Genomic DNA, 24099 nt, shown 5'->3' with positions numbered 1-24099 from the left:
GAGGAGGAGGATGTGGAATGGATGAGATGGGACTGGAGGAGGAGGATGTGGGATGGATGAGATGGGACTGGAGGAGGAGGATGTGTGATGGAGGAGATGGGACTGGAGGAGGAGGAGGATGTGTGATGGAGGAGATGGGACTGGAGGAAGAGGAGGAGAAGAAGGACATGGGATCGGGGAGATGAGACTAAAAGAGGAGGACATGGGCCAGTGGGTGGGCCCTGGGGAATGTTGATGGTCAGGTCCGGGGATGGGGGGGCCCAGGCCTAAAACTGTGTAAGGGGCCCCAAAATTTTTGATGGTGGCCCTGTGTATATATAAGTAATGAAGTAATGACATGACCTCTGTTGTTAGCTGTAAAAGGGGCTTACAGAGGTGAGAGTGGAGACTGCAGGGGGAGGGGGGTGTCAGCAGAAGGCAGAGAAAGAGCAATACACTGATCTTCCTGATGAAAAGTTGTGTGTGTGGGGGTGGTGGTGTCAGCACAAGTCTGACCATTGGAGGACAGGCGGGCTGTTCTCCCACCACAGCCAGAAAACTGACCACACTGCGAAGGATGTGCTCTTATGCCTAGTATGGTCAGTTTGAAATAGGAAAGCAGGAGGACTGGCAGGATCACCAGGCATTTCACACAAAGGAAGAAATACAAAGAGAACAGGATACTTTTTAACACAAGTACAACATACACATATCAGGAATATGAAATGTTGGGGTAACAAACACTTTAATAATGCATTATTGTATCTTTGTGGAGCACAAAAGTCCTTTAATGGATGGGCTTTATTATAAAGAGAATATTCATACATTAAACTTTAATGATTATCAGATGTAAAGAACTACAGCATAATAAAGATATGTAACAAAATTCACTATACCTTTTGACTATACCTCTCCATAGTTGTGCACCTAGAAAAAAATCAAGCATACATGTTTTAAACATAAAAAGGGAAGCTCTGCTTACCTAAACATAAAAAGACTAGAGAAGCAAACAGCAGTTTGCTTCCTTTTTTTTTAAGGTGAATCTATCATTATATACTTTTGGGACATAAGAAAAGGCATCAAAAGTAATACATACAAAACAGTTCAGGATGGGTGCTGGTGAGTTGAATTAGCATTTCTTCTGCTTTTATTCCTGTTTGTCACCCCATTGGGGGATTGCCCTTCACTTCGTAACCCTATGATACCTGTACAATAAATGTGGGGATGGGGGATCAGCAATAGGAGATTTTAAAGTGAAAGATCAGAAGTACGGCACATGTTTCACTATCTGTGTTAGATGATCATGTAGCAGGTTCCTGGTCCATGTTTGAGTTGTACAAGGACAAGCAGATATCTGCACATCGATCATTCTCAGGTAGATATCGTTCTGTCTATGCCCAGCCTAATTTAACCTCACAATGTTCCACATACAGAATCATGAACGGGTCTATCTGCAAGACATGGGGGTTTATTTACTAATGGTAAATCCACTTTGCACTGCAAGTGCACTTGAAAGTGCACTTGGAAGTAAAGTCACTGTAGATCCAGGGGGATATGCAAGGAATATAGTAAACAGCATTTTAGCTTGCACGTGACTGGATGATTACATCAGCAGAGCTTCCCCTCATTTCAGATCTACCCCTCAGATTTACAGCGACTGGACTTCCAAGTGCACTCTCAGTGCAAAGTGGATTTACCTTTCGTAAATAACCCCCATGGAGTCATTTAATATACAAACAACCTTTGTTAGAAACTATGTATCCAAGAAAAAAGAAATGCAGACTTTACTGGTAAAAATAAGATGACGCTGACAAATCAAATAAATTATACATCATTTTATTACTACTTAAAAAATATCGAGATCATTTATATCCTAAAAAAGCTGTACACACCTTTGCTTGTATGTTTTTTAAGACCACTAATCGCATAAAAATGATAAGATGGGATTAGAGACCACCTCTATGATGTAATATGGCTTCTGTTGGGCACCCCATAGGTCAAATAACAAACATATACATATAAACAAAACAAACAAAAAATCCCAGAACAAAAATAATTCCTTTCCCCCTTTTCCCTTCCTCGTCTCTCTCTCTCTCCTTACAATGTTTAGGTATAAATTTAAATCAAAATATCTAAAGGAATATGCGGGGTTGGTCAGGGGTGATATATAGTCATTTAACTTTGAGGTAACTGTCAATACATTACTTATTTAGATCACTCAAATGATGGCATATTCTGGACACCATACTGAATACAATTAAAAAGTTGATACAACAGGATGTAAGTCCCCTGTGAGATAGTTGATCTGGTGGAGGGGTTGATGCCCCATTTTAAATGATATTTTTTTCTCTCACCTTTAACAATAAAAAAAAAAAAGGATTAGCCCATTCCTTGATGCCCCTTCTGCCCACCTCAGATGTATTGTTGTATATTGGTAGGGCCATTGGTAGGGTAGGTTGACACATAATTGTTTTTTTATCTGAATATGAAGATCATTTGTAGATTTCTAGTGTCTATATATATATATATATATATATATATATATATAAATATATACACACACACACACACACACATACATACACACAAGCTCAGTGTAAATTTGCTGTCCCCTCAAAATAACTCAACACACAGCCATTAATGTCTAAACCTCTGGCAACAAAAGTGAGTACACCCCTAAGTGAAAATTTCCAAACTGGGCCCAAAGTGTCAATATTTTGTGTGGCCTCCATTATTTTCCAGCACTGCCTTAACCCTCTTGGGCATGGAGTTCACCAGAGCTTCACAGGTTGCCACTGGAGTCCTCTTCCACTCCTCCATGATGACATCACAGAGCTGGTGGATGTTAGAGACCTTGCGCTCCTCCACCTTCCGTTTGAGGATGCCCCACAGATGCTCAATAGGGTTTAGGTCTGGAGACATGCTTGGCCAGTCTATTACCTTTACCCTCAGCTTCTTTAGCAAGGCAGTGGTTGTCTTGGTGATGTGTTTGGGGTCGTTATGTTGAAATACTGCCCTGCGGCCCAGTCTCCGATGGGAGGGGATCATGCTCTGCTTCAGTATGTCACAGTACATGTTGGCATTCATGGTTCCCTCAATGAACTGTAGCTCCCCAGTGCCGGCAGCACTCATGCAGCCCCAGATCATGACACTCCCACCGTGCTTGACTGTAGGCAAGACACACTTGTCTTTGTACTCCTCACCTGGCTGCCATCACACACGCTTGACATCATCTGAACCAAATAAGTTTATCTTGGTCTCATCAGACCACAGGACATAGTTCCAGTAATCCATGTCCTTAGTCTGCTTGTCTTCAGCAAACTGTTTGCGGGCTTTCTTGTGCATCATCTTTAGAAGAGGCTTCCTTCTGGGTCGACAGCCATGCAGACCAATTTGATGCAGTGCACAGCGTATAGTCTGAGCACTGACAGGCTGGCCCCCACCCCTTCAACCTCTGTAGCAATGCTGGCAGCACTCATACGTCTATTTCCCAAAGACAACCTCTGGATATGACGCTGAGCACGTGCACAAACTTCTTTGGTTGACCATGGCCTGTTCTGAGTGGAACCTGTCCTGTTAAAACGCTGTATGATCTTGGCCACGGTGCTACAGCTCAATTTCAGGGTCTTGGCAATCTTCTTATAGCCTAGGCCATCTTTATGTAGAGCAACAATGCTTTTTTTTTTCAGATCCTCAGAGAGTTCTTTGCCATGAGGTGCCATGTTGAACTTCAAGTGACCAGTATGAGAGAGTGAGAGCGATAACACCAAATTTAACACACCTATTCCCCATTCACACCTGAGACCTTGTAACACTAATAAAGTCGCATGACACTGGGGAGGGAAAATGGCTAATTGGGCCCAATTTGGACATTTTCACTTAGGGGTGTACTCACTTTTGTTGCCAGCGGTTTAGACATTAATGGCTGTGAGTTGTTACCGTATTTTGAGGGGACAGCAAATATACACTGTTATACAAGCTGTACACTCACTACTTTACATTGTAGCAAAGTGTCATTTCTTCAGTGTTGTCACATGAAAATAAAAAATATGAAAAAATATTTACAAAAATGTGTGAGGGGTATACTCACTTTTGTGAGATACTGTGTGTATATATATATATAAAAGTATGGTATATAAGTGAAGTGATTTGTGCATAAATTTATACATTGTATATTAAATCAAGAGGTGTCAGCTATGAGGAGATATTGTTAATCATGGAAACTATGTTTTTTAAGATATAAATGATCCAGATATTTTAGGAGTAATATTAAAAAGATGTATATTTTTTATATGTCAGTATCATCTCATTTGTACCAGTAAAGTCCACTTTTTTTTTCTTGGAAACATAGTGATATTTTGGATGTGTTACAGGAGTGATGGCCTCTATCTACTTTGTTAGAAACATTTACTGTTGTCTTATTTAGGTTTGTAGTTCATGGGAAAAAAAGTCCAAAATGTGTAAAACTATGTGATAGGAATAAACACAGATCTGCTCACCTGTGTTTCTAGACAGCAAAAAATGTTTAATAATCTGAACCAGAAGAAGTCCAAGTAAAATCAGTGAGAGTAAATGATAAATTCTCCAGGGGCTCAGTGCTAGAAACCTGAAATACATAACAAAACACATAGTTGTAAACTAACATTTGCATTAAAAGATATAATCTGCTAGATTTATTTTATGTTCCCTTATGAATAAGATACTTAAACTTATATAGGGTTCCATATACTCACAATAAACAAAACTATTCAATATCAACATAAATTAATCCTGCATCTATCAAGGTACTACACGGCAACACACATTGCCCCATTAGCACTCCCCCACTCTAATTGAGAGGCTCCTATTTAGTTCCTCCTCTATGAAATTAAATGTGACTTGGTTGTAGGGCTGAAACAACTAATCGATTAATCGACAACTAATCGATTATGAAAATAGTTGTCAACTATTTTCATAATCGATTAATCGGCCAGCCAATTGGTTGGCCTTCATACAGAATGCAATATTTGTTTACACATCAGGAAATACAGTGCAGCACACATACAGCTCAGTACACCGTCCATACATGTCAGTAAGTGCCTGAGAACTTGTGAATGTGAATGTGTGAGGAGCAATGCCTCATGGAACATGTAGTCCTGGGCAGGAAGTGAGTGGCAGAAGTTTTTTACCTTGTTATAGGGGCACACTATACTATAATTTGTAGCTTGCTATTGGGGCACTCTGAAGGCAAGGAGGAGAAAGAAGCATCAGTGAGGAACCCCAGAAGAGAGGAATCTGGGCTGCTCTGTGCAAAACCATTACACAGAGCAGGTAAGTACAACATGTTTGTTGTTTAAAAAAAAAAATACTTTAAAGACTGTGCAGGGAAGATCAGCATCTGAACCCAGAGAAGGTGAAGGCTGATAGACTGGAGGTAATAGAAGGCATTACAATTGCATTTAAAGTAAACTTTTACATGAAGGAAAGCCACATTACGTGGGAGCAGGCCATATTACATGCAGGCAGGGCACATTGGACAGAGCACATTACAAGGAGGCAGGAAACATTACATGGGGCAGGGATCATTACATGCGCCCCGGTGTGAAAGGGGTCCAAATAAAAAATGTGATATCCTAGTCTGATATTTACCAGATTCAACCTCCAATAGTATATACAGTATATCTCTTCTGTCTGATATTCTCAGAGTAAATTAGAGAATTTTCTCCCTAAACATATAGTTGGTTACTTATATTTACCACTGCATATAGATTTTTAAGAATACATTTTTTTTAAACTTTACATATTAAATTATACACCACACTTTCTTTTAAGGTTATTATCCGATTAATCGAAACAATAAATCGGCCAACTAAGCGATTATGAAAAGTTGCAGCCCTACTTGGTTGAGCGTCATCTCACCTCAATTACCCCTTTTGGATTTAATAAAATGAGGTTTATTCCCCATGAGAATGGAAAACCCACTTAGTATTGTTGTTGCTTTTTAAATACAGGCCTCTATCCATTTCTCTAACTCCTAAAACATATTACATGCTTTGATGGGAAAAGGAACTCTTCACCAGAGGAGGATTTGATGGAAATATGGGTTCCCATAGCCAAAAGCTCATTCAATATTTTGGCCTTGAAGAATGCACACAAAAGTCCTCTTCCTCTGGTACTCACTTCCCAAATTGGTACCAAAGTAGTCACCTTTATGTTTCCATACCTGTGGATAGAAAATAATGATGTTGCATATATGGTGGACTTGCCCCAAGACTCACAGGTTATGTATAGGAGTTTATACATTGATTTATATTACTGTTCTGGGATGTAACTTACGTAAGGATCTTATGTTTTGCTGAACAATCCCCCGAATGTCCAACACTCAGAAGCAAATTCAATTACCTTTACCTTTAGTACCAACAAACATAACATAGCTTGCTCTTGGAAGTCTCTGGTATTAAATTTGAATTGGAACATGACTAATGAATTATCAGCCAATTACTCTGATACACATAGGAAATTCCTTAAATTTTTTTCCCCATAGGTAGTATACTCCCAACCAGATAGAAGGTTGTTGAACCTTTGAGCTATGTGGGTACCTAGATGGACCATGGGAGAAGGAAATTTATCTGCCCCCACACCACCCTTAACTCCCTTCCTTCACCCACTCCTTGTTATTTCCCTCTTTTACGATCTCTCTTTCCTCTTTGACTTTGCTTCCCATTTTTTTTTTTATTCCTAAACTCATCATTTGTTTCATTCACTAATTCCTTAAGATGGCCATACTGTAAATGGACAAAATAAACCCAATAGGGACTGGCTGAATTTTTAATAAAATAACAGCCTTTAGTATCATTTTAAAGAGTCCGTCACCTAAAAAAGGGGCCCCATGGACATAAAACAATTCACACAAAGCAAACTAAAACAAAAGCACCAGGAAGATTCACTTGCAGTGAATGTTTGGTGAATGACCAATTTACTGGTTTATAAATATGCCCCTCAAAGCATATGTCTGGGCAAAATTAAAACAAAATCAGTAGTCATTGCAATGCATGCACATTTCCTGATATTTTGTCTAATTACACACACTGGAAGTAAAGAAAAATACCTCTTGATCCTGACAGAAATATAGTTAACATGCAATGATTTCCTGTGCACTCTGTCTCCGCTGCAACAATATGCCAAGTAGTGGTAGTATCAGCAGGGGTGTTGCTAGGATTGTAAAAAACTTGGGGCAATTTGGGCACCTTAAAGTGGATGTAAACTCAAAAAAAAATTAATTAATTAAGGCTTGCACCTTGTACAGTATAGGATTTCATGTCATCTGTGCTCAGTCTTGCCACGAAGAGTTAATCTAGCTCTGAGCAGTCCTCTTATCTTTTTTTCAGTGAGTTAAAAACAGACAGACAGAGAAATAGGAGTCAGTTTCTCCCCCTTGCTCTAAGTAACAGGGGATTTACATATTTCATGCACAAGCCTGAGAGAGGCATTCTGTGTACTTCCCAACCTCCCTCCTTTCTTTTCCAGCTCTCCCAGGATTGGCTTTTCCACACCTGAGCATGATTGGGCATGCTGAAGTCATGTGGTGACTTTTCTGGGTTTTGACTGGATGTTAGTGATCACAGCAGAAGTTCGGTGTAAGAAATACACAGGAGAAAATGCATGTTGACAAGGGGAGTGTAGAGGGGGCGGGGATTTTGCTGACATCACGACTCCACCCACTGAGCTACAGACAACAGACCCACCCACAGAATCTGCAGTTTTTCGGGTCTCATAACAGACAGAGGGGAGACATTTGACAGGTAAGGATACATGCATGCAGGAGGCATGTATGTCCTTATGGATAACCACTAGGGCAGTAGTTTAGAATGGATGAGAGTGGGTTTACATTCACTTTAAGCAAAGCAGTAATGTGGTGCATGTAGTATACAGTGGGAAAAATAAATATTTGATCCCCTGCAGATTTTGTAAGTTTGCCTACTAACAAAGAAATGAAGAGTCGGGGGCGTGGCGACCGGACTCCAAGATGGACGCTTAGCCCAGGAGCTCCGCTCGCCCACCGGAGATAATCCGCCAGCATCAGAGCCCACCAGCACCATCCACGGCTCCAAACACTGCCATCTGAGTGCCAAATCCCCGCGGATCAAGAAAAAGATGCCACGGCACCGAAAAACACCACAGCAGCCGCAGAAGATGACAAGCTATTATGCCTCGCGTGGGCCTCAGCAAAATGGCGGCGGCGCCAGAACTGACAGGCCGGACCAGGGATCCGGACGGAACAGCGGAGCGGAGGCATCAGCGGCTTCCTCCTGCCTGACCAACCCTCCCAGCGAACAATCCTCGGGCCCCTCTACCCCCACAACACGCAGCCCGGCAAAATCGCGGCAGCGGAGGGACTCACCAGTCAGATCACAGGCCGATCCGGCCATGGAGGTAAGCGGGCCATCCAGCACTACAGGCCAGAGCGTTAAGGGCCGGGATCCTATCACAGATTTCCCCACAGCAGATAGGCCAGTGTCAGATACATTAATGAAAGATATGCTGCTGTCCCTGCGCTCCTCACTGCAGACAGATCTGATGAGAGGAATCACTGAATGCCAGAGGGAAGTGCAGACGCTAGGCCGCAGAGTGAATCAGGTAGAACACAAGATGGAGGAGTACACCTCATCTTATAATGTTATGGTAGAAGCGCACTCAGCACAAGGGGAGGACATCTTATGGCTAAAAGATAAAATAGCAGACCTCGAGGACAGATCCAGGAGGAACAACCTCAAAATGAGGGGGGTTCCAGAATCTGTCCCCCCTTCTCAGCTTCTGCAATATGCCCAGGCCTTTTTTTCCACTTTAATACCTGAGGCAACTGCATCAGACCTTCTAGTGGACAGGATCCACAGGGTACCTAAACCATCGTTCCTCCCAGATGACACACCTAGAGATGTCTTAATGAGAATACACTACTACCACATAAAAGATCGCATTCTGCAAGTTTCCCGCAAACAGGAAAATATTCCACAACAGTATGCCGCCATCAGAGTGCTGCCTGACTTGTCTAGACACACTCTGCAACGCCGCAGAAATTTATTGACCATCACAAAAGCCCTGAGAAACCACAATATCTTGCACAAATGGAAGTACCCTGCTACCCTGTCGATCACTCACAATGGCCAAACCATCTCGGTGTCTACCTTAGAAGAGGGACTTAAGGCTTTAAGGAACTGGGGCATAATATCTGACCAACCAGCACAACATGCGCAACCTCAGGGACTGACCCCTATACAGAACGAGTGGCAAACCGTCTCATACAAGCGCTCATCCAAGAAAAGCAATGGTGGAAGCTCATAACACTCCACACAGATATAATTCAGTTTATCTCCAGGGAAGAGCTTAGGATTAACTCTTACCTACACCCCAGTCAACCAGTAGCAGTTACAACTGCACAGGGATCAAATCATGGATCCATTTCTTATCAAACCCCTGTTGACTTTCTGTTTTTTTTCTCCTTGTTTTTCTGCACCCTTTGTTTTTGATATACACAGTTTTATCCACGAAAGTAACGGACCAGTCAAGACACACGAAGAAATGAAAAGACCTACCTTTCATCATCAACCCACAAGGATCTCCCCCTCAACCGGGCGCAGTGAGTACATCTACTACATCACCCCACAAAACCACAAGTACCTTTCACAATGACGATAACATGCCTTTCAATTAATACCCGGGGACTAAATCACCCAGCTAAACGATTCTCCTTGTGGAAGGAAGCTAGCACACACAAAGCGGACATTCTTTGTGTCCAGGAAACCCACTTCCAATTACATAATGCTCCTCAATGTAAGCACAAAAACTACCCAATCATATACATGGCCAATACACCAAATAGCAAAAAAGGAGGTGTCCTAATGGCTTTCAAGGACTCGCTATCCATACAACCTAAAGATGTCTTTACTGACGCTGGAGGCAGGTACATCATCTTCACAGGAGACATTAATTCCAAACCATACACAGTGATCACACTGTATGCTCCGAATACACGCCAAGTCAGATTCATCAAAAAAGTCCTACACAAAGCAAATTCCATGAAATATGGTAATCTATTAATATGCGGGGACTTCAACATAACCTCAGATCCGACACTGGACACATCATCAGGCCAGTCAAAAGGAACCCTATCCCTTCAGTCCATACTCCACCAAGAGGAACTATACGACATATGGAGATGCTTACACGCCTCGGAAAGGGACTATACTTTTTTTTCCAACAGGCACTCTTCTTACTCCAGAATAGACATGTTTTTAACAGATAAATGGCTCCTGCAAAACGTGAACATGTCTAAAATACATGAAATTACATGGTCTGACCATGCAGCCATTTCCCTGTCTATTGTAGAGAAGGGAGTCTCCTCCTCACCACCCATCTGGCGTTGCAACACCAGACTATTCCAAGATAATAAATATCACAAAATAATCTCCCAACATATACAAAATTTCTTTTCAGAAAATGAGGGCTCTGTGGATGATCCATTTGTTGTATGGAGCGCTCACAAGGCCTTTATGAGAGGAATCCTGATCCAATTGGGAACTAGAGAAAAAAGGAGGCGAACTCAGCAGCTGAACACTATTATTGCAGACATACACCTTATAGAAACTCAAAACAAAATATCCCCATCCACAGCACTTATCGACAAACTCAATTCTCTTAGAGAACAACTCAGAACGCTCCTAACTCAACAATATGACAAACACTTAAAATACCTACGACAAAACTACTATACCAATGCTAACAGGGCAGGTAAATACCTAGCGAATAGACTGAAAGCGGCACGCACCAGAACTAGAATAGCATACATCCAACACCCTACGCTAACACACAGAATCACAAATCCACAAGAGATAGCGAACCAATTCGCTACATACTATAGCTCACTATACAATTTACACGAAGATGCACATACACCACACCCAACTATAGACAAAATAAATTCTTTTCTGGAGCACCTAAACCTTCCAGCCCTCTCTGACGATCACTTAGAACACTTAAATGCTCCGATAACACACAGAGAAATTGAAATGACAATACATACACTTCCAAATGGGAAATCCCCAGGCCCGGACGGATTCTCTAATGAATACTTCAAAATGTTTACCAATATTCTATCTCCACACATGACAAAAATCTTCAATAAAGCTGCTGAGGTTGCCTCCTTTCCACAGGAAATGCTAAAAGCACATATAGTGACTCTACCAAAACCGGGTAAGGAACCTAACACACCAGCTAACTTCCGACCCATATCACTGCTGAACTCCGACACAAAAGTATACGCGAAACTACTAGCTAAGCGACTAACATGCATATTACCTAATCTCATTACGAGAGACCAGATGGGCTTTGTGAGAGGGAGACAAACTTCGGACGCCACTAGAAGGATTATTAATGTGATAAACCATGCTGAAAAGACTCGAACGCCTTCTCTGCTGCTATCCATTGACGCAGAGAAGGCGTTCGATAGGGTCCACTGGACATATATGGAACAAACATTGCGGAAGTTTGGATTCAAAGGCCCAATTCTGCAAGCTATTATGGCATTATACTCTTGCCCGTCAGCACAGGTGTACTCTGCGGGGTTCCTATCCGCAACCTTCCAGATCAAGAATGGAACCCGACAGGGGTGCCCCCTATCTCCTGCAATTTTTAATTTGATGATAGAGCCGTTAGCTGAATCCATACGCTCCCACCCTTTGATAACAGGCTTCCAGTTTGGGTCAGTGAAACATACCATTAATCTATTCGCAGACGATGTAATCCTGCTACTTACTAAACCCTCCATATCTTTAATACAGGCCCATAAAATCCTCATAGCTTTTGGAGAGATATCATACTATAAAGTCAACTTTACTAAATCTCTCATATTAGACATGGGTATCTCACCAAATACCCGAAAATCGCTACAAGCAAAATTACCATATATGTGGAGTAAAGGAAATATCACATATCTGGGAATCACACTCACAAATAAAATATCCACAATAATAAAAGCCAATGTATTACCACTCATTAACAAACTGGAAGCCCAAACCAAAAACATGTCCAACAGCGAAGTATCTTGGTTAGGCAGAATTACAGCTTACAAAATGATGTTATTGCCACAAATACTATACATATTCCGCTCTATACCACTGTCTATCCCTCAACACCTATTAAAAAATATAGAGAATATTGCTTGGAAATACATATGGAAGGGAAAAAAAAGCTAGATGTTCACGAAATAATCTCACATCACATAAGCAAGCGGGCGGAGCAGGTTTAGTGGACATACACGACTACTATTGGGCAGTACGCCTTGACCAAATCAAACACTGGTTTCAAACAACTGACACACCATTATGGGTGGACATTGAAAAAACGACAGCACCAATGAACAATCTACCCCTACTACTCATGACAGACGGGTGGATACCGTGGGACACAAAAAAACTGCCTCCTACTACGCAAATCTCGTTAAAGGCGTGGAGAGTTATACGGGAACATACGTATAAAGACAAACAAGACATACAGTATAATATACCCTTATCGTTCTTGGAAACAAAAATCCCAATGCTGACAATCAAAGACCTGTCAAGAAAGGGCATACTACACATATCAGACCTATATAATGGCACACATCCCAAATCTGTGGAGCAACTCATGACACAATACCATCTTCCAAAGAATTCACAGTTTACGTGCGTAAGAATTGTAAACTTCCTTAAATCTAAGCCTACACCTACCATACACCTTCCGAGCAATATTTGGAAATTTTACACCACAACCAAACAACATACAAAAGGAATATCTTTCTTCTATAATATCACCAAAGATAAACTCACATTTACCAAAACTACTGCAATGAAGAAATGGGAAGAAGAACTAGGTATATCAGCCTCAGATGAACAGTGGCAACAAGCCTTTAGAGCAATACACAAGGCTTCCCACTGCATTAAGCATTGGGAATTAACTATTAAAATGGCCAATAGATGGCACTACACCCCATATAGAATAGCGAAATTCTTCCCGGGAACATCCCCAAATTGCTGGAGAGCCTGTGGGCAAATAGGCAATTTACTGCATATGCTTTGGTGTTGTCCTGCTGTTAAATGCATTTGGAACCAAGTGTTTAAATTGATTTCCACGTTAACGGGAGTAATATCTCATCCAGACCCAGCGCTGGCAATATTGCACCTGAACATAGAAAAATATCATATAGACTTTAGACCAGTCGTAACTCATATTTTGCTTGAAACACGCTTAACGATATTACGAAATTGGAAATCCACAAATGCCATTAACCTATCAGACATAACCAAAGCAGTTCATAGAAATTACACTTTCGAGCGCCTCTTAGCAATAAACTCTTTACAATGTAAAAAATTTGATAAACAATGGTCAATATGGTCCAAAAGTTAATGTTTTTATTGATGGTTCTGTTTCTATTAACGTTTGACTAATGAAAACAAGAAAAACACAACGCACAGTGAACATACTCTGCTTATGTTAAATGTTTACATGCCTCTTGAACAACTAATTAACTAAATGAAAATTTCTGAGAATGTATATCACCGGATTGTATACAACCTGAATGTGTATATCACTTTTCTCCCTTCCTTTTATGTTGTAAAACATATTCTTTTCTAAAAACTTCAATAAAAACCATTGAAAGAAGAAATGAAGAGTCTATAATCTTTATCATAGGTGCTTTTAATAGAGACAGAATATCTATTTTGATAGAGACAGGTGCTAATTGATAGAGACAGAATATCAACCAAAAATCCTGAAAAAACGCGATACAAAGGTTATAAATTGAGTTGCAGTTCAGTGAGTAAAATAAGTATTTGAAAGCACTCACACATTGGACCTACAACGTGTGTGCATTTCCGGCTCTTCTCTGCATCTAAACTATCTACTGTGGACCCCCCGCTATACCCTATCCTGGGCAATCCACGTTTTGCTCCAGGACCTCGGGAAGACCCATTCTATTCACTCTGGGTATCGGGACACTTCCAAGCCTCTCATTTCTTGTCCTTGGGTGCTTGGCCCTTGCTACAAGCCCTGATGGACGTCACATGCCCCTATCAACTTTACTTCTGGAAAGCTGTACAGATCCATAATTTTTTGCAGTCGTTCCCTATCCCAGAAAAATTTTACCGTCATCATACCTTGTTTAAAGAATATTGCACGGATCAAGGCCCACTACCCCACACCCTCTGTACTCTGTTGATTTCGCCCCCCGAGTACTATCGAGCGCCCTTCTTAGCAAAGTGGGAATTTGACCTAGGTCAGCCATTTATGAAAGTGCAACAAACCAAAATAATCGACTTCACCCTAAAATCCTCGACCTGTACAAAAATACAGGAGACTAATTTCATTGGATAGATTGGCTTCCGCTGCTGTCAATCAAATCCAGTGACACAGGAGTGGGAGCGGGGCTGAGTCCTGCTCTCTGTGTCAATGGACGCAGCAGCAGGACTTGTGAGCGTGCCCACACGGGTGCCCCCATTGAAAGAGGAAGAGCCAGGAGTGCTGCTGGGGCACCCCAGCATGAGAAGGTGCGTGCTCCATACAACCTCCAGTGGTGACTCTTAGGCATGACAACATTTACTTTTTTAAAGGAGACATTTCATACGAGCTCAGCACAGCACATCTTCACTCGTGACCAACACCTTAGACACTAACGAAGAAGCTGAGATACCCCCCGGTATGGGAAGGGTTATATAGGGAGGCAACTTCCTGTTTAGGGTGTGCCAGTGTCCAGCACCAGAAGGAGGTCTATAACCCACATAGTGATTACTATGGCTCTGTGTCCCGTGATGTACGATTAAAGAATACAAAAAACAAACCTTTACAATCACTTTAATGCCACTAAATCCTGTATTCCCCTTAACTGGAAGCAGACACAGCCTCCAACAATTGGGTTGTGGCTTAGGAAGGTTGAGGAGTTGAACAGGATACAAGATTTGGTGTTGACAGTGCAGCAAAAGCGAGAGGTATATTTGAAAATGTGGCCTTTATGGAATATGTTTATATAGTCAGAGGAAGGTAAGGCTCTTTAGGATTCCCCTGGTTGATGGAGCTGACCCTCTCTCCTCTGTGGGAGTCATTCCCTGATGTGCCTTTTATAACCTCCCTTTCTCATCCCCCACCCTATTTTTTTTTTTTTTTTTGCCACATGACTGCTTATGTTTCCATTTGCCTTTTTTGGGGCTGGGGAGGTACTACGGTAGACTATTTATACATTTCTTTTGAACCTCTCCTGTTCTTTGGCAAGTCAGCCTGGCCTTTGCGCTATATCTTTCTGACATAGGTTACTACGCTGGAATCTGGACTTTATCAGTTCTGCTTTGTGCTTCTACTTATATGTATGTGGATATTCGCGTGACTTGGAAATTGCCTTTTTCCTTAACCACTTAAGCACCGGACCATTTAGCTGGTCAAAGATCAGAGCACTTTTTGCAATTCGGCACTGCGTCGCTTTAACTGACAATTGCGCGGGCGTGCGACATGGCTTCCAAACAAAATGGATGTGCTTTTTTTCCCACAAATAGAGCTTTCTTTTGGTGGTATTTGATCACCTCTGCGTTTTTTATTTTTTGCGCTATAAACAAAAAAATAGCGACAATTTTGAAAAAAACGCATTATTTTTTATTTTTTGCTATAATAGAGATCCCCAAAAAATATATAAAAAAAACCAATTTTTTTCCTCAGTTTAGGCCGATACGTATTCTTCTACATATTTTTGGTACAAAAAAATAAATAAAAAATCTCAATAAGCGTTTATTGATTGGTTTGCGCAAAAGTTATAGCATTTACAAAATAGGGGATAGTTTTATGGCATTTTCATTAATAATTTTTTTTTATTAGTAATGGTGGCGATCAGCGATTTTTATCGTGACTGCGACATTATGGCGGACAGATCGCACACTTTTGTCGTGATTTTGAGACCATTCACATTTATACAGCGATTAGTGCAATTAAAAATGCATTGATTACTGTGTAAATGTGACTGGCAGTGAAGGGGTTAACCACTAGGTGGCGCTGTAGGGGTTAAGTGTGTCCTAGGGAGTGATTCTAACTGGGGGGGGGGCTGTGTGTGACACGACACTGATCACCGCTTCCGATTACAGGGACCTGTGATCAGCAACAGTATCACTAGGCAGAACGGGGAAATGCTTGTTTGCATTAGCATTTCCCTGTTCTTCCTCTCCGTGAGACGATCGCAGGTATCCCTGCAGACATCGAGTCCGCGGGACCCGCAATCACGCTCACGGAGCTCCCGGCGGGCGTGCACGCTCCCGCAAGCCGCCTCATAAAGGGCAATGTACAGGTACGTGATTCTGCCTGTACGTGCCCTTCTGCCGCAGTATATCTGCGTGAGGCGGTCGGGAAGCGGTTAACCACTTCAATACTGGGCACTTTCACCCACTTCCTTTCCAGGCCAATTTTCAGCGCTCTTGCACCTTCAATAAGAATTGCGCGGTCATGCAACACTGTACCCAAATGACATTATTATCATTTTGTTCACATAAATAGAGCTTTCTTTTGGTGGTATTTATTCACAAATCAGTTTTTTTTTTTTTGCAATATAAGCGAAAAAATGAGCGGAAATTCTGAAAAATAAAACATTTTCTACTTTCTGTTTTAAAAGAAATCCAATAAAATCTGATTTTGTCATAAATTTAAGCAGTAAGATAAAAAGCCTCCTGTGTGCAGCAGCCCCCCTCAGCGCTCGTTTGCAGTTGCTTCAAAACAAGGCTTTGGGCACGCTTTTTTTAAAGCTCTCTGAACGCCAGTCAAAGCCCCTGTCACTAAATAAAATGGTTAGCTTACAGTCCTGTTTACCCCTTGCTTTTGCTTCGGCTTTGCTTCAAAAATCATACCCCATGTCGCTTTAGTGGTGCTTTAAAGCGTCTTCAAACGCTCCATAGAAGTCTATGACAAAGCTCGCTTGAAGCACCTAAAGCTTTTGAGAGGCTTTAAGTCAATATTGCAGGTATGAAATATCAACACACACACACACAGGGCATCTGCCAAGCTTCATTAAAGTTTCAAAAAAACACCACCAAAGCATAAAAAACACACCAAAAATAGGATTTTTATAACAGCTTACCTGTAAAAAAAAGTACATCACGGGACACAGAGCCATAGTAATTACTATGTGGGTTATAGTCCACCTTCAGGTGCTGGACACTGGCACACCCTAAACAGGAAGTTGCCTCCCTATATAACCCCTCCCATACCGGGAGTATCTCAGTTTTTTAGTAAAACAATACACGTGTATACTAGAAAGAGGGGCTGGACCTCTGTGTCCCGTGATGTACTTCAAAAGAAAAGGATTTTACAGGTAAGCTTTTATAATAATCCTATTTTCTTTAATTGTACATCAAGGGACACAGAGCCATAGTAATTACTATGTGGGATGTCCCAGAGCAATGCCAACTGAGGGGAGGGAGGCACAACCAAAGTAGGGCACCATGAGATCAGAGGATTTATACTGCTGCCTGCAGTACACTGCGCTCAAAGGCGACATCCTCATGTCTTTTTACATCCACCACATAGAATCTGGTAAATGTATGGATTGAAGACCAAGTTGCGGCCTTGCAGAATTGAGCCATGGAGGCTTAGTGATGCACTGCCCACAAAGCACTAACAACCCTAGAGGAGTGCGCTTTGATTTGAGAGGGTAGAACTACCTCTTTAAACCATAAGCTTGAACGATTACTTTTCAAATTAATTTAGAAATAGTAGATTTCGATGCTGCCTGTCCTCTTTTAGGACCTTCAGACAACACAAACAAAACATCCATTTTCCAAATCTGAGCAATCGCCTTAAGTAGACTTTGAGTGCTCTCACCACATCAAGAGAGTGTAGTGATTTTTCGTCCATAGAACAGGGTTCTGGAAAAATGAAGGTAGAACAATATCCAGGTTTAGGTAAAAACCTGATACTACCTTCGGTAAAAAGTTAGGATGAGGACGCAATACTATCTTTGAACAATAAAAATATGGCTCTTTACAAGAAAGAGCAGCCAATTCTGATACCCTTCTTGCAGCAGATATGGTTACCAGAAAAAATAGTTTCCTTGTAAAAAAAAGGACCAAGGGAATATGTTGTATCGGCCCAAAAAAAGTCTATTTTGTAATGCCGACAAAACTAAATTCAAGTCCCAAGGGTTCAGGGGTTACCTAACCGGAGATTAAGCCGTGTTACCCACTGAATAAAGTTACGAACCAAAGAATGCGAAGCAAGTGGTCGTTGAAATAATACCGATAAGGCCGAGACCTGTCCTTAGAAAGCACTCAAGGCCAGCTTATTTCTCACCCCATCTGCAGAAAGTCAAGGATTCTACCTTTGACCTATTTCCTGGGGGGCAACTCCTGGTTTCACACCAGGAGACATATGTTTCCCAGACTCCATAACATATCATTATGGAGGCCGGCTCCCTTGCATTAACCAAGGTAGAAACTACTGAACCTGACAGCCCACACTTCTGCAGAGTGTGGGTCTCCATAGCCAGACCGTTAAATTTAGCGTTTGTAAAGTAGGATGGAACACCAGACCTTGCGAGAGAAGGTCTGCCCGTGATGGTAGGGTCCATGGGTCCCCTACTGCCATCTTTACAATCTCTGCATACCAAGATTTCCTGGGCCCCGCTGGGGCCAACAAGAATCAATGACTTCCCTTCCTGCTTGATCCTGCGAAGAAGTCATGGATGCAGGCATATTAGGAGGGAATGCATAAATCAGTGAGAACCGATTCCACGGGAATAGCAAGGCATCTGTTCCACATGCTAGCGGACCCTTTGTTCTTGACACAAAGTTGTAGATTTCTTCGTTGAACCTGGACGCAAACAGATCTATGTCTGGGATCCCCCATTTTTAACATATTGACAAGAAGATATCGGGGTGAAGGAACCATTCTCCCGGGAACAACTGCTGGCGACTCAAGTAGTCCGCCTGCCAATTTTCTATTCCTAGAATGAAGACTGTCGATAGGCAAAGTACATTGTTTTCTGCCCAAGATAGGATATGATTCACCTTTCTCTGGGCCGCACAACTTCTTGTGCCCCATGGTGATTAATATAGGCCATTACCGTACACTGAACGTTCAGGACCAAGAGCTCTGCCTGAATTTCTAAAATGTTAATGGGCAAGGCCATTTCTGATCTGGGCCACTTCTCTTGTACAGTTGCCTCTTCCAGGACTGTTCCCCAACCTAAACAAAAAAGGTTGGCATATTTTGTTACCACTTCCCAGGTAACTGAAGGAAGGATTTTCCCCTTAGTGGATTTTTGGATATTAACCATAAACTGAGGCTCAGGCGCACCCAGTCTACAACACCTGGCATTTCCAGGTGGTCTCTCATCTGGGTACTAACAGTCCCGACCCTGCTTAGCCTCCAAGATCAGACGAGATCGGGCGCTATCAGGGTGATGTGGCTGTAGGCTTTGGAGTCAGACACATTGGGAATGTAGAGCTTGAACCCTTTGTTCCAAGCCGATAGGATACTGTTTTGCAGCAGTCTCGAATGAAACTGAGCATAAGGAATGGCCTCGAATGAAGCCACCATCTTTCCCAACAACCTCATGCAAAGTTGAATAGAAGAAATTCATCTTGCTTTGACCACCTAAATCAGTTCCTTTATGGCGCTGATCTTTGCCTGGGGTAAGAATACCCTTTTCTGGGTGTACCTATGATCGGACTCAAGTATTTTAGCCTTCTTCATGGTTTTAAAGAAAATTTCTCCTAGGATGAGAATCCGACCTAGATATTCCAGGCAGTTGAATGTGGTGACCATACTTTGGTCTAGGCGGGCTACCGACTGGTCTATCAAGAACAGATTGACTAGGTAAACCATAATCGTTATACCTTGGGCCCTTAATCTGGCTAGAAGAGGGGCCAGAACCTTTGTAAACACTCAAGGTGCAGTAGCTGGACCAGAGCTACACACTGAAAATGAAGATTTTCCACCTTGAAAAGTAGATATTACTAATGAGCGAGGAAAAAGGCATCTTTGATGTCGATTGACGCCAAAAGTTCTCCTCCTTGTAGGATGGAGATAACAGATTTAGATTGACTCCATACAAAAAAGAGTGGTTATATTCAGGAATTGAATTTAGATTTTTGAGATCCAGAATGTCCATTCGGATTTGACACTGTGAAAAAAAGAGGTTTGAATCAGACCCCAACCTCTGTTCTTACATGGGGACCCCCATAATCACTTTTTTCTTTTTCTCTAGATCCTTAGAAACGTCTGATCTGAGAAAACGAGGAAACAGGAACTCTTGGAACTCCAGTTTGTACCCTGGAGCTATTGAGGAAGTCCCCTCATTCGTCTCGACACTCTTCCTGCCAGATCCTTGAGAACTGCAGAAGTTTTCCCCCTATTCGATTGAACCTGACAGTGGAAGCCGCCGTGACTGCCTGGAGGCTGATGCCTCTGGCAGAGGAGAAGGAGCTTTAAAACGAAAATACATTTACTCCTTTTCTTAAATGGCAAAATGGGGTGCTTTCCACTAGAATTTCTTTGGATGTATTATCCAAAACATCCCCAAATAGCTGTTTCACCGCAAAAAGGAAGACTAGCAAGAAGCTTCTTACAAGGCGCTTAGCGAAGGGCGCAAGGCCTGAAGGATAGAATCTCTCATAGCAACTGTTGCAAACATAAAGCTGCCTCCTGATTAAGCAATTGCAGGCTGAGACACTCAATCTGCCAGAGAAAAAAGTGTTTGTTTTTTTTTTCCCAGTAGCAATTCCACCTTTTTATCCATTGGATCCCTAAGCATTTAAGCATTGTCTGCCGGACAAGTCAAACTTATTCACAGAGGATATAGCAGCGTTAATTGCTGGTATACCCTACTTAGTGAATTTCCCCCACCATAGGATAAAGTGTGGAAACTTTTTAGGAGGGAAAAAAAATGCTTATCTGGGTGATCCTCTCAGATACAAAAAGCTTTTCCAGCAATGAATGGACAGCAAAAGGCTTGCACAGCTTGAGAAGGCTTTAGTGAACCCACTCAGTTAAGGGTACATAAATGTGGAGCGATCATTCAGCAAGAAATTGCACCATCAATCTTAAGATTGGAACAGCTGACTCTCCCGCATTTGACACCTCAGAAGAGGAGTCATAAGCCTCACCATGGTCCCCTGAGGGAATTCGTCTTCTCCTGCCCCCAGTTCCTCAGTTTGAGGGTCCTGGGCAATGGAAGAGAACCTGTCACATTTTGGCCCACACTGGGATGTGATTAAAGTCGATAAACCTTTTTTTTTTAATATAAAATAAGCAGGGGCTGCAGTGTTAAAAACAGTTGCAGACATTTCATGGCCCTGATGCTCACTCTGACCAGCCACCCCCTCACAGGGGAGGATGCCATTTGTAGAGATGAGTAGGCTTTCCAGAGCTTGAGGGAGACCCATTTAGCTCTTTTTTGGGGGTGTTTCAACCCCCCCTTCTGACCATAGCTCGATGCACAAAGCAGAGGTACTACCAGAAGAAATCGCATCCACTGCTTGAGCAATAGTCCAGCCACAGCCGCTGCGATTAATGCTCAGCCTGAAGCAAATAGTAAATGTGTCAAATAGAAAATGCCTGTATCACCAAACCTCTTTCATGCTTTTCTTTGCTCTTATGTCTCTCCAACAATTTTGCAGCCAGCATAAATGGAGTTTTTTCTCTTTTTTAAAAACACACTCCCGCGTTGGAGAACGGCGCACTAAGCCCCGTCCCCACCGTCGCATTGCGCCTCCCTCCTTTCTTTTTCAAAATAAGAGTTTTCCCGCGCAAGCACGTGCCTCCGATCCGATGGGATCGGCTGAGTGAGTGAGGGAGGGAGGGATGGCGTGGAGGAGACCTGAAAGCCGCCGCGTGTAGGGGCGGTGAAAGAAAACGACATTGCCGATCGTTTTTAGTTCTCCCTTATTTATACTCAGCCTCTTGAAGAGGGGAAGAGTTCAGCTCAGGTGGGGATGTCTGGAGGAAGCAAAACCCCCCAAACTTACCGGAGGTCTGCCTGCTGGCTGGAGGAAAAAAGTCTGCTGCTTCTGTGACACAGCGTGACTCTGAGCAAAGCATGAGAAGGTACGTGCTTCATACAGCCCCCAGTGGTGACACTTAGGCATGACAACATTTACTTTAAAGGAGACATTTCATAAGAAAATTTTAAAATTCCTTAGAAAAGCCCCACTTACCTTTCCCGCCGCAGGGTTTTCTGTGGTAAAAACCCACAGACACAATCTTCACCCTTCACGTTGGGTTCCATTAACAAACCTTCAGGAACCGGGGACCCTTGGGGGAACCCACAATCCTGGACCTGTAAAAAGCACCCCGCCAGTAAAACTTTATGGCCTTAATACCAAAAGTACTGGATCCCGGGGTCCAGCTCTCTAAGAAGAGAAGCGTTACAGGCAAAACCTTGTTTCTTCGGATACGAGGCCCGGGTACCATTCAATTCGGCCTAAAAGACACTTTGAATGGATCCGGATTGTTCCATAGGAGCTCAGCACAGCACATCTTCACTCATGACCAACACCTTAGACACTGGCGAAAAAACTGAGATACTCCCGGTATGGGAGGGGTTATATAGGGAGGCAACTTCATATTTAGGGTGTGCCAGTGTCCAGCACCTGAAGGTGAACTATAACCGACATAGTAATTACTATGGCATGACATCACCAGACTCCCCGCCCACCTCTACCCTCGCGCCTGGCCGGAGTGAAAAGTGCGCGCACAGAAGAAGAGCGCGCTCATGGCTCCTGTCACGTCGGGTGTCACTGTCCAGTGACAGTCGGGGATGCTCGGTGTGGCGGGGACAGCTGTGAGCCCCTGAATGGCTTTTCCGCTGAAAGCCACGGGAGGCAGAGAGGGAGAAGCGGCTGATTAAATGCCATGCAGGAAGATCGGTGCTCACGGCTGTCCCTCCGCTGCACCGATCACCCCCGACTGTCCCTTGTGTCCTCCTCCTCCAGCGCCTGACGTGTTCTCCTCCTCAACCACCACCACTTCCCCTTCTTCTCTGGCCCCCCTCCTGTCCTCATCCGCCCGCTGTGTCTTCCTCCTTCACCCCCCCCTCATCCCCCGCAGCCGACTCCCCTCCATTCCCGCGGGCTCTGTCAGGATGGAGAGCGGAGGAAAGGACGGAAATGCTATACATGTCATTTACGGGGGGGGAGTGCTGCTGGACACAGCTATATACAGTATATACATATGTAATATAGCTGTGTCCAGCAGCAAACCCCCCCCCCCATCAGACCAGTGGAGTGTCTGCGCCAGGCCTGAGATTATGTGGAACATCCAATCCTGGCAGAGCAGCAGAAGAAAGGAGTGGGGGAGGGAATTAAAAAATACTGCATGTCTCCTACTTAGGCTAGTGCAGGAGATATGTAAATCACCTGTCACTCACAGCAAGGGGGTGTATTTGACAAAGTTTTTCTCAGTTTGTCAAGAATTATCTCACTGAACAATAAAAGAGGATTGTAAATAAATTGTAGCGCTAAAAGGAAGAAAAAACACCATGTATAGTATAAAGTAAATGTCTCTGTAAACATAAGAATATGTCCCAGTGATGACGTGTTGTCAAATAGTAGTGGTAGTCCACGACAAATTTGTGCAATCAGTGAGGAGGATCCTTCAGCTTCCCAAATATCTGCTTAGATGTCATCAAAGTGATAAATGGATAAGGTACGCTTACCGGAACTGTTGGACTCTACTGCCATTAGCATAGAGTCAATCGGGCTGTGTGCCACCAAGGGCAGATGTATGGAGTAACCAAGGACAGATGGAACGTCTGCAAGTCGGGATATTGCCTCTGGATCCTCAGGGAGAGAGCCAGGACTGGTTCCAAGGTTCAAAATTGTTTCTCAGATCCCCGAGATATGTGGAAAAAAAGGGGGATGCCTCCACATAGTGTAAATCAGGGTTATTTATTACTAAAAAACCGTAATACATAAAAGTGATCACAAATAAAACAGATAGGCAGTGTGCAGGGTAAAAAGCCGCGACTTTTTACCCTGCACACTGCCTATCTGTTTTATTTGTGATCACTTTTATGTATTACGGTTTTTAGTAATAAATAACCCTGATTTACACTATGTGGAGGCATCCACCTTTTTTTCCACA

The 24099-nt window shown here is 42.8% G+C and overlaps 1 protein-coding gene and 1 long non-coding RNA gene across 2 annotated transcripts in view; one reads left to right on the top strand and one right to left on the bottom strand.

Annotated features, from left to right (window-relative positions):
* The window catches only part of LOC141144816 (uncharacterized), a 238371-nt gene that overhangs the window by 64578 nt on the left and 149694 nt on the right, over positions 1-24099 (top strand). The gene's annotated exons all lie outside the window — the stretch shown is intronic.
* RETREG1 (reticulophagy regulator 1) overlaps positions 1-24099 on the bottom strand; it is a 214171-nt gene that overhangs the window by 143386 nt on the left and 46686 nt on the right. The window contains exons 2-3 of the mRNA XM_073630852.1: positions 4479-4585; positions 876-906 (exon numbers count right to left, since the gene is read on the bottom strand). Coding sequence (XP_073486953.1) covers positions 876-906; positions 4479-4585 — 138 coding nt within the window. The remainder of the gene's footprint in view (positions 1-875; positions 907-4478; positions 4586-24099) is intronic.

This window comes from Aquarana catesbeiana, linkage group LG05, assembly GCF_042186555.1.
Source record: "Aquarana catesbeiana isolate 2022-GZ linkage group LG05, ASM4218655v1, whole genome shotgun sequence".
NCBI classification, from domain to species: Eukaryota; Metazoa; Chordata; class Amphibia; order Anura; family Ranidae; genus Aquarana; species Aquarana catesbeiana.
The sequence above is the reverse complement of the archived record's forward strand: the minus strand, read 5'-3'. Positions and strand labels throughout refer to the sequence as shown.